Raw genomic sequence first — 14,785 nt, 5'->3', positions numbered from 1 at the left:
CGTTAACGGTTTTCTTCTTACTGAATGACTTACATGATTTATGGAGGAGGGAGAGGTTTGTACTGTTGTCAGCGTTCGGCTGACATTGCTTGTGTGGGGGGGAGATAGTCTTTCAAACTGACGTTTGAACTTTTGGTGCATGAATGTAACGGGAGTTGCCTGCTTCGCATTCCATCCAGAAGATTGACAGAGGGAGAATATCGGAAGTGAAACTACACGTGGCCAAGGAGGAAGACGACATTGGATTATGACTTTTTGAACTCTAGTGGGAGGAGGGTTCAGGAGAGGATATGATGTCTGTGTTTTTAGTATACTTTCAGTTCTGGCTTAGCTTTGTTTGCAATCTGACATGTTTAGTAAAAATTACCAATCTTCAAAATGATGGAGTTGGGTCTTTATTTTCTTAAACAGTGATCTGAGGCAAGCTGACACCTTGCTTTTCTTCACATTAAATTTTATTTTGTTGAATGGGGCCCATTATTCAAATCTGTCAAGATCTGTCAAGACAAATTTGAGGAGTTCCCATTCTATTCCTTCATCTAAGTCATTTATGAGGATATTGGGCCTAAGACCGAACCGTGTAGTATCCCATTACTTACTTACCTCCATGTAGATGTAGTACTGTCAAGGACTATTCACTGAGTATGGTTTGTCAGTCAGTTACAAATCTGGTCATGATGCTATCTATCCCAAATTTTTCTAGCTTACCAATGTGTAAATTGTGGTGTACTTTGTCAAATGCTTTGCTGAAATACTATGTCCACAGTATTTCCCTTATCTACTAATTTAGTCACTTTGTCAAAGAATGAAATAGATTAGTTTAGCATGATGTTTTAACAAACCTGTGATGATATCTAGTTATTATTTTACTCATTTCTAAATGTTTGCAAATCTGTTTTTGGATTATCTTTTCCACTGTCTTTCCAGGTATTGATGTTAGGCTGATTGGTTTGTGGTTTCCTAGGTCTGTTTTTTTTCTTCCTTTTTTGAAAATGGGAACCAGATCAGGTCTTTTCCAATCCTCTGTTAGTTCCCGTTGCTCCAATATTTTTTAAAGATATTAGATGGTTCTGAGATAACATCAGCCAGCTCCTTCAGAACTCAGGTATGTAATCCATCAGGTCCTGGTGATTTATATTCATCAAGGTCAGACAGATTTTTTCTTGCTTTTAATTTTAATTTTTAGTCTTTCTTTAATGGTTATGCTTTTGATATGTTTGGCTATAGTCTCTTTTTGTGTGAAGACTAATGCAAAGAATGAGTTAACCTGCTCTTCTTTCTCTCTACTGTCTGTTACTTCCTGGCCATCTTCTCTCTTTAGAGGATTATTTCTTTAACTTTTTTCTTCTTGAAATAAACTTTTTAAAAATTATCTTTGACTTTTGTTGCAAGTCTTTGTTCATTCTGGTGATTTCAAGGTGTACTGTTCAAACTCTTGAAGAAGTACAAAGAAATGGGCAATGTTGAGGATCATAGATGCAGTGGTTGGCCAGGAAATTAATGCAGCAGATGAAAGACACATCATGCTTATTTTCCTTTGACACTGGAAGATGTCCAGCAGTGCCATCAGTACAGAACTGATAGAAACCAGTGTGATCCAAGTACACTGATCTACTGTCCTGGGAAGTCTGCCGAGAAGTGATTTTTATGGAAGAATTGTAGCCAAAAAGCCATACCTTTGATGTGAAAACAAGGCTAAGCGATTCCACTATGCAGTAAAACATAGGAACTAGAGTGCAAAAAAAAAAAATGTCAGGAGGTTGTCTGAACCGATAAGTCAACATTTGAAAGATCTAGCAGGAGGCAATTTGTTTGCCGAAGAGTTGGAGAACAGTACAATAATGAGTTTCTGCAGGCTATAGTGTAGCATGGTGGAGGATTCCTTGCAAGTTTGGGACTGCATTTCTGCAAATCGAGTTGGAGATTTGATCAAGATCAACGATTCCTTAATGCTGAGGAATTAAGGCAGATACTTATTCATCATGCCATATTATCACGGAGCATGTGATTGGTCCCAAATTTCTTCTGCAGCAGGACAATGGCCCCAAATAAATAGCTAATGTAATTCAGAACTATCTTCAGCATAAAAAAAACCCCAGAAGTCCTGGAAGTGATGATTTGGTCCCCACAGAGCCCTAATTTCAAGTCTGTTTTGGATTACATGTAGGGACAGAAGAATTTATTGTAGCCTGTATCCATAGAAGATCTGTGCTTAGTTCTCCAAGATGTTTGGACCTTCAAGGAACTTTGCTGAGTTCCTTCAAAAAACTGTGTGCAAGTGTATTTAGAAGAATTGATGCTGGTTTGAAGGGAAATGGTAGTCACAACAAATATTGATTTGATTTGGATATCTCTTCTGTACATTTACTTTCCATAAAATAAATTATTAATATTTCTATTTCTGAAAGTATTCTTAGCTTACAGCATTTTTGCACAACTGCCTAACACTTTTGCAAAAACTTATATGTGGGTTTATATTTGGGGACATTGCTGCAGTTTAGTAATAATAATGACCTTTCTCATTGAACTGTTTCTTATATCTCATGTGGACTAGCAGTTTTATTCTTCTATTAGTCTCAGTTTGCTTGATAGGGCATTGATGACACCTGGAGCAAACAAATTCACAAGCTTCACAAAGAAACTAATTAAATTTTACATTTAAACTTTGCAGCAAAAATGTACTGTTTTCATTGCAATTACCTTTAATTGCAGCTAAATATCCTCGGAGCTCTTTTTGAAGTCTGGAACCTTCTGCCTGAAACACAAAATAGAAATAAAATAAAATCCTGTAAGCAACTCAGATCCATGAAGAAAATGAATGAATTCTCATATGTGAATATTATATATATTATATGCAATACACAGCTGTATTAATATAGTATATCAATTCAGTTAAATTTAATCTCTTAAAAAACTAAAACAATGAAAAAGTTCTCTAGAAAGCAGCTAAAAATCCCCACACATTTACCCAGTGATTCCATTATGTAGCTCAGTGGTAGTCAACCTGGTCCCTACCGCCCACTAGTGGGCATTCCAGCTTTCATGGTGGGCGGTAGGGGTTTTGTCCAATACTGAAACACTTTCCTTTTTTAAAATTTAATTGACTTTTTAAAAAAAATTCATAGCATTATTTAAAAACATTTTCATTAGATTGTCATAAAATTCCATGGCAATATACATTTCTGAAAATATACTATTTGTATCGCCCACGCATAAGTTTAGTTCACGTTACCTAAGTGAAACTAAATGGCACTATAGTGCGACAGCAAACAAAAGAGCCTCATCCCAGAATAGCTCACGCATCTCCCCCCACACTACCCAGCTGTAACAGACAAGCAGAGCTGGTAGCCGACGCTCCCTCCAAACCTAATCCACGATGCGCGAGAGGCATGCTCAGACGACGATACATGATGCATTACTGTGGAACCGGTGGGCGGTTAGAAAATTCTACTACTAACAGAGATACAAAAGTGGGCAGTAGGTAGAAAAAGGTTGACTACCCCTCTGTTAACTGAATCACTGCAGTTGTTAAGTTAGTAACATGGTTGTTAAATAAAACTAGTTTCCCCATTGACTTTGCTTATCAAAATGTACAAAAGGTGATCACATGCAACCATCATAAATATGAACCAGTTGTCTAGCATCCAAATGTAAATCACATGACCATGGGAATGCTGCAATGGTCATAAATGTGAAAAATGGTCATTCGTCACTTTTTTCAGTTGTAACTTCAAACGGTCATTAAACAGTTGTAAATCAAGCACCACCTGTACTATTTTCTCTCCCAGCCAATGGAAAGGCTTTGTTAATCAAGCCCAGAAATATTTAAAAAAGGAAAAAATAAACATCAAAGCATGAGTTACTGTCGTATTCTGAATATGTTAGGAGCAAATATTTCAAGTACTCTCATGAGTATAGACCAAAAATGACAATATCCTTTTTAGGTCAGTAAAAACAGATGTCAGACTCCAAGTAATGCACCCATTATAAATTGAACTTTGAGGCATTGCTTTTCCTCAAAGAACACATTTATTTAGATACATCATCTTGGCACTATTAGTGAAAAGCCAGTACTAAAGTTCCGGGACTTTTCACCCCAGTGTAAGTTTCAGTTTCTCAAGTTTCCAAAACAATCAGTCACATTGTCCAACCAAGATGAGAGCTGGTTGCTTGGCATCTTCTCCCCTCCTCCTCTGGTCAGTGAGCCATTGTAATGTGCATGACTCATTGGTTAGTTATGCTGTGGTGACTGAAGGCTCCATCCTCCTCCAGCTCAAAACTATGTCAAACTGAATTAATGTTAGAACATCCCAGGATACAAGCAATCCTACACCCAAGTAAAATTCAGGCTTGACAAAAGAGTTATTATGGCAAATTTGAAACTTTTGGTAAAGACCATTTTTTAGTTTAACATATAACAACAGAAAACTACAACATATCTGTAATCAACAGCAAATTCAGTTGTATCTCACTCACAATTTAGTCACATTTTTTTCGTTCAGGCTTTTGAAAACTGCTCCCTGATACTTTGTTTGGTTGGATCTATTCCTTTGGGTCTTAAAAATATAAAGTATACTGAATTGATAATAAATAAAATCGAAAACAAATTTAACAAATTTTAAGCCAAGAGTTTCCTCCAGGATTTCTCATTAATCATTAATGCTACATTTAAGTATGACTTGAGTGAAGCTTTCAGACTACTGCAGTTTGCATCTCTTAACATAATATTTACATTGATGCCTTGACAAATGGACAATAGAGAGAGCTATTAGAAAGGCAGCAATTAATCTTTATCAAACATTGCCTGAACATATATTTCCACTGAAGTGCTTCAGTTGGCCTGAATTATGCAAGAGATTCTGGGAACATCAGAAGAGCCTAATCAGGCTTAAACAATTTTTTTTACAAACACTCACAAATCAATTGTGTTTGGTTGACTAAAGAGAAACAATTGAAATAAAATACAATTAGTACAGGCTGTGAAACATAGATATGCTCCATGACCTTTTTTTTAAGAAGAAAAGAAAGCCATTAAATTAAGGTATTTGTCAGTTCTGTCATCTGCTAGATTAAATACAAGTATGGGGGCTGTTTTCGTTTTTACCAAATTCCAATATGTAATATATTCCAGTCATGAACATTATAGCTCCGTGAGGTCAATTGGAAATTAGAAATCAAATGTAAATAAGCTGTAGGGGGTTGGAGAAGAAGCTGAGTTGGCTCCAGCTTTGCACAGCCATTTTGTATTCCTTCAGTTGGCAGGTAGCTGCAGGAGGGTGAAGAGAAAAGGTGTTTTTCTGCACCTGTGCAATGTTTGCCCCTCACCAAGAACAGGCTGAGGTTGTGGAAGCAATCACTGGGTAAGGGGAGCCAGGCTAGCTTACCCAGTATCGCTTTGGTCAAAGTGTGGGCAAGTGGGGAGACGGCAGCCAGGAGCTATTGGTTTGCCCTCCACAGTAGTCCCAGTTCTTCATGTAGCTCCTTAGGAAAGTTAATTGCTAATTCCTAAGTTAGACCAAAACTGAGAACAAGCACTTTGTCCAGGTGAATGTAAATATTTGATGATGATGATGATTGGGGGAGGGAGGGGAGAAAGGGGAGGAGAAGGTGAGAGGAAGGAAGAAGGAAGGAGGAGATGAGGAGGAGGAGGAGGAGGAGAAGGAGGAGGAAGAAGAAGAAGAAAAGAAGATGACAATGACAAAAATAGCAAATCCAGTCTGAACATCTGATTGACTATGTGATGGCACATAATAATAATTGGCACTAACAAATTCACCATTTGTCAGTTGTAAAAGATAGCTTTATTCGGAGCAGCTTACATTCTTTGACAATATCTCTAATATCATCAAACATGAAAATCAGCCTACCCCAGAACTTTGGGAAGGATTGATAGGTAGACAAAAATGCCAAATCCAGTCTGGACATCTGGCTGATTGTGCAGTAAATCATAATAATGACAACAGTAATAATTTGCAGAACCATCTTAGAAGGCTGCTTAAGATAAACATATGAAACATAATATCCACATTATCTCTATTATAATTTTCCAACTGAATAAAGTAATCTATTTCACATTCACTCTTTAATAAAAATGCACATTAAAGCATTTTGTTTGTATACAGATGATTCTAAACAGACAGACAGTAGGAAATACAGGTAGTCCTCAACTTACAACCATTCATTTAGCAGTTGTTTGAAGTTGCAAGAACACTGAAAAGTATGAATTATAACAAGTTCTCATACTTACAACCATCGCAGCATCCCCTCAGTCATATGATTATACTTTATGGTTTGGCAACTGGCATGTATTTACAATAGTTGCAGCATTCCAGGGTCATGCTGCAACCAGGGGCGGATTTCAAAACCCATCGCTATTGGTTCACTCGTGGGTGCGCGCGTGACTGTGCATGCACACAATGCTTCTGTGCATGTGCAGAAGTGTCCAGGCAGGTGGGTGGAGCCTCCCACTGGAGCTGCTACTGGTTCACCTGATCCGGGGAGAACTGGTAGCAACCCACCACTGATTTGATCCCCATTTGTGACCTTCCCAGCTGGCATGAGGATGAATAGGTTAGGTTTAGTCCAGAGAAAAATAGATTTCTACACTAGATTATCTGTATTTATTTGATATAATTTCTCCTAAAGGATTTCCTTAGCACTTTACTGGTAGAATCTGTGGTTATTTTCTTAAACTATGGTTGATCTTAAAGCTTTGGCAGAACTTCTGAAACATAAGGGTTTCATCCAGATTTGAAACCAAATGTGTTTTCTATTCTATTTTTCAGTCATAGTCATAAGATTTAGTCTTGAAAGATGATCAAGAAAAAGCTTTAAGTACCTAAACATAGAATAAATTACATACAAACACATTTCTAGTTAATGTATTTGTTAGTCTATAGATTAAGTTCCCTAGTGAATTAATAACTTATATGATAATCAAATGAACAAAAACCTCATACCTCTTGCCGTTTGAAGTTCTGAACATACTCTTCAAACTGTTCATCTTTTGTTTCATCAGCTTTGCCTAGTTTCTGAAGCACCTGTAAGTGAAGAGCAAGAGAACTCATTGTTACTTTGAGCAGGTCTCACCAAATATCATTGGAATGATTATATTGTTTTGACATTATCGGTACTTCATCTCCATTTGATAATGTCTTACTATTTTTTTCTCACCTGTTTACATCACAATACCAATACAATAGTAGCTACGATGTTACTATTGAAAAACACTCTCTAAGAAGAAAGTGTTGATTCAAAGCAATAAGCATTTTATCTTCCTGCATCAATAGCCTGGCAATATTTTGAAAATTAGCAAGGGTCCTGGCATATTTTTTTGAAGCAATAAATCTTTCTGTTGATGAATGATCCCAAAGGCTTCACTGCAACACAATAGAGAAAGAGATCTGGCAGAATAATAAACTGCTATGCCAGTCAGGGTGTTGAAGACCAAACGTATTAAGCTTTCTCTTACATGTTATGGTTCATTATTCCTGATAGTAATCAACATTACGTGAATCTGTGTCTAATTTTAAACACATAGCAATAGAGAATCGGGGAAATAAATTGGCTTGCCAGTTAATGAAGTATGAAATCTTAAACATGAACTGACAAATGAGTTTTGGGATTTATCACCCACATTAAGCTTCAAGTATATTTAATGCCATACAAATTGCCGCCAGAAGTTGGAAGTTTTTAAGAAGATGTTGGATAACTATTTCTCTGAAGTGGTATAGGGTTTCCTGTCTAAGCAGGGGGTTGGACTAAAAGACCTCCAAGGTCCCTTCCAACTCTGTTATTATATTACATTATAAATATAATGTAAAAAATCATGGTGAATATTTGCATTGCTCAAAAGTATGTTGAAGGGACTAAGATGCAGAAACTCAATTAAATAAGGCATAACATCTGTGGGTGAATTTCCAACACAGTGACAATAGAAGCACTTCATTAATTCACAAGTTGAAATAAAATGGAATGGAATTTGAAACAAGTGCAAAGCAGAACATACATATTTCCACAGAAAGAGACTTCAGACCCCTTAGGCACTGAAGAGTTTGGTTCCGCTATTCATAGTATACTGTGAAGATCAGCTGCATATGAATCAGACAGAATTGAAGCATGAACTTCCTAGATGGCAGAACTCAGTTATACATACTGCAAAGAACTCCACACTTCCATTAAAACAGAAGAGCATTACTAGGGCAATCTAAACTACCACAAACATGGAGGGAGGCACTAATACTACTTATCCCAAAGGACGTTACAAGCACATAACAAATCAAGAACTACCAGCCAATCTTGCTGTTTAATGTGGACTATAAAATTTTTGTAACAATCATAGCTGAAGGGGCCAAATTTTTTTTAAATGAAATTATTGATCTGGATCAAAATGGATTTCTCCCAAATAGATATATAAGAAACAACATATGGATGATCATGGATACATTAGGATATTATGAGGCCCATCCAGATAAGCAGCTGGCATTAATGTTTGTGGATGCTCAGAAAGCGTTTGACAATTTAAACTGGAACTTTCTTTTCAATTGGAAATTATGAATTTTGGGGAGAAATTACAGACTTAATTAGAACAATTTATTTGAAACAATTGGCTAAAATAATAATGAATGGGGAAATGACAGAGAAGATTAATATAACTAAAGAATAACTAAATAACTAAAGAATAACTAAAGAAGATTAATATAACTAAAGAGGTAAGACAGAGATGACACCTGTCACCCTATTATTTATATAATATCCCAGTGCCGAAGAAGCCCACCATCAAGGAACTGAATGACTACAGACCAGTTGCTTTAACATCTGTAGTCATGAAAACCTTTGAAAGGCTAGTGCTTTCCTACCTGAAAACCATCACGGATCCGCTGTTAGACCCCTTGCAATTTGCATACCGAGCAAATAGATCAACAGATGATGCTATTAATACGGCTCTGCACTACATCCTACAACATCTTGAGTCTCCAAAGACCTATGCAAGGGTCCTTTTTCTAGACTTTAGTTCAGCATTCAATACCATCATTCCAGACATTCTCCTAACTAAGCTAAACCAGCTACAGGTACCGGAACAGACTTGTAAGTGGATCACAAGCTTCCTAACAAACAGGAAGCAGCAGGTGAAGCTAAGCAAGATCACATCAAATACCTGTACAATTAGCACAGGGGCCCCCCAAGGCTGTGTGCTCTCCCCACTTCTCTTCTCTCTGTATACCAATGACTGCATCTCCAATGATCCATCTGTTAAGCTACTGAAGTTCGCTGATGACACAACAGTGATTGGTCTCATTCGAGACAATGACGAATCCGCATATAGACAAGAGGTCGAACGACTAGCCTTGTGGTGCAACCAAAACAATCTGGAACTGAACACACTCAAAACCGTAGAAATGGTGGTAGACTTTAGGAGAAACCCTTCCATACTTCCACCTCTCACAATACTTGACAACACAGTATCAACAGTAGAAACCTTCAAATTTCTGGGTTCTATCATATCGCAAGATCTCAAATGGACAGCTAACATCAAAACATCATTAAAAAGGACAACAAAGAATGTTCTTTCTGCCAACTCAGTAAGCTCAAACTGCCCAAGGAGCTGCTGATCCAATTCTACAGAGGAATTATTGAGTCTGTCATTTGCACCTCTATAACTGTCTGGTTCGGTTCTGCAACCCAACAAGAAAAACACAGACTTCAGAGGATAATTAGAACTGCAGAAAAAATAATTGCTACCAACCTGCCTTCCATTGAGGACCTGTATACTGCACGAATCAAGAAGAGGGCCGTGAAAATATTTGCAGATCCCTCGCATCCTGGACATAAACTGTTTCAACTCCTACCCTCAAAACGACGCTATAGAGCACTGCACACCAGAACTAGACACAAGAACAGTTTTTTCCCCGAAGGCCATCACTCTGCTAAACAAATAATTCCCTCAACATTGTCAGACTATTTACTGAATCTGCACTACTATTAATCGTTTCATAGTTCCCATCACCAATCTCTTTCCACTTATGACTGTATGACTATAACTTGTTGCTGGCAATCCTTATGATTTATATTGATATATTGACCATCAATTGTGTTGTAAATGTTGTACCTTGATGAACGTATCTTTTCTTTTATGTACACTGAGAGCATATGCACCAAGACAAATTCCTTGCGTGTCCAATCACACTTGGCCAATAAAATTCTATTCTATTCTATTCTATTCTATTCTATTCTATTCTATTCTATTCTATTCTATTCTATTCTATTCTGTTCTATTCTATATTGTCTTTAGAGATATTATTAATACAAATTAGGAAAAATCAAACAATAAAGGGTTTGAAAGTCAAAAAGGAAGAATATAAGGTGCAAGCATTCACAGATGATCTAGTTTTTATCATCTTCCTTTGGAGACGGAAACCATATTGATAAACAAAATTGAAGAATTTGGCAAAGTAGCAGGCTTAAAATAAATAAGGAAAAAATAAGGAAAAAAAACAAAATATTAACAAAGAATTGTACAAAAAGACAACAGGATGAATTGGAAAGGAAATTGGGGGTTCAAATTGTTAAAAGGGTGAAATATTTATGAAATTAATAAATTAATGCTCTACAGTAAAAGAAGGTAATTATGACAAATTAACACAACAAATAGAAAAAGATTTAGATACCTGGGCTAAATTACAGCTATCTTTAATAGGTAGAATAGCCATAATAAAGATGAATATATTACCTAAATTGTTATACTCATTTCAATTGATACCAATTAGGCTAGGGAAACAGTTTTTTGAATACTTAAATAGAATGATAGGTAAATTTATTTGGCAGTGGGAAAAGCCCGAATAAAATGTAAACTTCTGCAGGATTCCACAACCAAAGGAGGCTTCGACAGCCACAATAACTTGGTTAAAAGATTAGATTCAATTGAGAAATAAGAGAATTTTAATACTGGAAGGCCATGACCTCCAATTGGGATGGCATGCGTTCCTTTGGGAGGGGAAAATTAAGATGCATACATACTTCCAGAGACAACTAGTGTGAAATGCTTTGATCAATATTTGGGATACTATAAAGAAAAACCACTATATGATATCCAGTTTGGATATCAACGATGGAGGCCGTAATCTATCCTCATGTATTGGACTTAATAAAATAGTTAGATACTCAGACCTATTAGATGAAATTGGAAATTTAAAGTCAGCACAGGATCTAAGAAAACAAGGAATAAAAATAGACTGGTGGCCATACCTACGGATCAGAACAAAATATAAAAAAGATAAGGAAAAATTTGGCATATACAGAGAACAATTGGAACTTGATAAGATATTACTAGGATCCGGGGGGGGGGGGAAATGAATACAAAAATGTATAATTTTTTTGTTAAAATTCAAAATGGCAGAAGAAACCGTCAAAGAAACAATGATTAGTTGGGCAAGAAATTTTGGACATAGTATTTATCTGGATCAATGGGATAGATTGTGGGAGAGAAACTACAAGCTAACGATGTCAGCCACTTATAAAGAAAATCTTTACAAAATGTTTTACAAGTGGCATTTGTCACCAGCAAAATTGGCCAGGATGTTTTCGAATAGGTCCCCGAATTGTTGGAGATGTGGTCACAAACAAGGGATGTTCTACCACATGTGGTGGACCTGCCCTAAGACTAAGAAATTTTGGGGGACGATAAAAAAATGGCTGAATGAAATAACAGGGCAGAAAATAGAAAGAAAACCGGAACTATTTCTATTGGGCATTTGGAAGGGAAAATGGAAAAAAAATATACAATATATCATATTACACATATTGACAGCAAGTAGAATTGTGATAGCACAGAATTGGAAACATCCAGCTATCCCACCGGACCAAATTATAATAAATATATATATATGAATGTGCAGAAAAGGACAGAGTATCTATGGAAATGAAGGAGAGGGAAGACACAGAGTAGACACAGTACTATCGAATATAGAATAGATGGTATTCTTGTCTGGAGAGTAAACATAAAACCTAAGGGAGATTTTTGCTATGAGATTGAATTCTGAATAGAGGTTAACATAATTTAAACAAGGATGTAAATTTAAGATAGGGATACTTAGAAGTAGAATCTGTATATAGAGGTTAAATAGGATAGAGAATAGGATGTAGAAAAAGCTGCTATGAGTATTGTAATTTTGATGCATTTGTCTTTGTTTGTTTTATATTTTTTGCTTTTGTGTATTGTGTTTTTTTTGTATTGTGTATTTTAATTTTTGGAAATTTAATAAATATTATTTTTTAGAAAAATAAAACAGAAGAGCATTTAAAGCTTGTTTTGCAGACTCTTATCCTAATCAATGCACCTTCACTGTTCTTTCTTGGCTGTTTTCCTTTTTAAGAAAAGAAGGAGGTAGAAGAAAGAAAGCACTGAAAGAGGTAGGAATATGTACATTTAAAAAAGACTTCAGATTCAAATTTTAGATAATGTTGGAAGAAATGTCCATCTGGGTTCAGTTCCAAGTGGGAAGAAAGACACTAGAAACATGGAGGCTGATTAGAAAGATGATTTAATGGTGGGCAGGACTACATGGTTTGAGGTCCTAGGCAATCAAGTACACGGGTCAGACAGACACAGGGAGAGATTTATACCATCTCTTGGGCTTTGAACTTGCTTCCTGTTTCTGTGAAAGAAATCTATTCTGATTGATTGTCAAACTCCCATGGGGCCATGCAGGGATAAATTTGTAGGTTGTCTTGAGTCCCAGGCTTGTTTGAATTTTGCTGGGTGATGTAATGAAGGAGCTTTGGGCAATTCCTATTATGGCTTAATTGCTTTGTCCTGGTTTGGATCTTGAGTGAGGGCTAATCCTATCACCTGTCAGGGCTCCTACAAATGCCCTAATTAACTCATGACCCTGAGCCAAGTTTCAGAAGAAATCCAGATATTTATTAGGAGCAACATGTCAGCAGCTTCCCAAGTGTAGTCAACTCTGCCACATGTAATTTACGGCTCAACTATGACCCTGTTTCCCCCCTCTTCTCAGGCTGTGTCATAAATCACATTCTCCAATGAGGCACTTTCACATTATGCCTCACAAACTGGCTCTGGTAATTTGAGATCCAATCTTGGAGGAAGGTATGTGTAGAATGTGCTTGTGAACATGACTGCTGAACTGCTCCAACAGATCTCCCCACTTTTTGCTCATGAGAACTCGAGAACAGACTAGATAGACTTAGATAGATCTCCTTAAATGAGAGAGAAGATGTCATGGCCTAGAGCCCTGAAGCCCCCTCATATAAAACAGTTCTGACTCATTCTTGAGCCTCCAGAGTGCCACTTCCCTGCCTAGAAAAACAAAAGCTGTAGATTAAAGAGGCATCCGAGAGAGATAACAACCATTGCTTTAATGAGAACCAGCTGGACCATGGTAGCTTTGAAAAGGTAGCAGAGGCATTTGCTAGATGCAACAAGCTCTGTCTGTTCTCTGTGACAGCATCTTTCTGGATCACTTCATTCCCTTTATTATTTGCTTTCTGTGTGCTTATGGTGACCATATTTTCTTGAAAAAATAAAGAGCAAACCTGAAGAAAGGGCAAATCTGGTTCACCAGGATACTTTTTAAAATTAATGTTTATAGAATTCAGGAGCAAAACCAAGAAAAACTCTTAAAAACATATTCTAATTAAGAATTAAAAATATTTAAAATCAAACCATATAGGAAAAAGTACTTTGAAAAGACAATTCAATATCCATATTTTTTACATGAATGTGAATGACTGTACATTAATTGGTACCATTTGTAGTAAAAGTTAAATGGCCAAAATAAAGGACTAAAGCATGTTCAAAAAATAATAATAATCTAATAGACAGTTTTCTGAAATAAAGAACTGTCCTTTATAACAGAGGACAAAGGGTCATCACATCTATGCTCCACTTTTTAGGGATATTATAGGTTGTCCACAACTTAACAATCATTCATTTAGGGATCATTTGAAGTTGTAACAATACTGAAGAATTGACTTAATCTGTATTGCATTTATTACTGTCACAGGTCACATGATCAAAATTTGGTTGCTTAGCAACTGACATGCATTTATGATAACAGCAGTATTCTGGGATTGTACGGTCACCATTTGCAACCTTTCTAGCTGACTTCAATCAACCAAAGTCAATGGAGAAAGCCAGATTCACTTAACAGCGTGATTCACTTAACAACCACATGATTAACAACTGTGGCAAAAAGATAAAATTGGGCATGACTCATTTAACAACCGACTTTCTTAGCAACAGAAATTCTGGTTGTGAGAGACTTCCGGTGGCTCCACCGTGTTTGATGGTGGTCTTTTTTAGATCGCTAGCCCCGTGATCGCATAGAGCAGCTCAGACAGCGCAAATCAGCTGTCTGGAGGCTCGGAAACCTTTCCCTCAGGTAAAGAGGGGGAGGTGAACATTCGGGCTGAAGTAGAGCCCCCCAGAAAGCCCCAGGAAAGTTTCTGGAGGCTTGAGGGTGAGCACTCCTTCTTAAGCTTGGAAAAGCTCCGGATTCGGAGTGCTTCTGCCCTAATGGCAGAACAAAACACTGCATCCACTTCTGCCATCAATATGGACCTGTGAATGGATTTTTAACACAGACAGAGCAAAACAGGAGTACTGGCAGTTATTTGTAAGGAAATTCTAACTCCCTAACCAGAGGATACTTTGTTGGAAAGATCAGAGATGAAGAAAGGAAATGGCGCTTTGTTCTTTGAAAGCGAAAGTTAAGGAAGTGCTTGTTAAAGCAGCTGGTGTTGAAGCTACACGAAGTCTATAAGA

General features: G+C 36.9%; 1 protein-coding gene across 4 annotated transcripts in view; it reads right to left on the bottom strand.

The window, feature by feature from the left end:
- AMPH (amphiphysin) overlaps positions 1-14,785 on the bottom strand; it is a 153,792-nt gene that overhangs the window by 83,821 nt on the left and 55,186 nt on the right. For all 4 annotated transcript variants that reach the window (XM_058179675.1, XM_058179677.1, XM_058179679.1 and 1 more), the window contains exons 2-3: positions 6,960-7,040; positions 2,701-2,755 (exon numbers count right to left, since the gene is read on the bottom strand). In XM_058179675.1, coding sequence (XP_058035658.1) covers positions 2,701-2,755; positions 6,960-7,040 — 136 coding nt within the window. The remainder of the gene's footprint in view (positions 1-2,700; positions 2,756-6,959; positions 7,041-14,785) is intronic.

The sequence above is a fragment of the Ahaetulla prasina genome, chromosome 4, assembly GCF_028640845.1.
Source record: "Ahaetulla prasina isolate Xishuangbanna chromosome 4, ASM2864084v1, whole genome shotgun sequence".
Classification (NCBI taxonomy): domain Eukaryota; kingdom Metazoa; phylum Chordata; class Lepidosauria; order Squamata; family Colubridae; genus Ahaetulla; species Ahaetulla prasina.
Note: the sequence above shows the minus strand (reverse complement) of the source record. Positions and strands in the feature narration are given on the sequence as shown.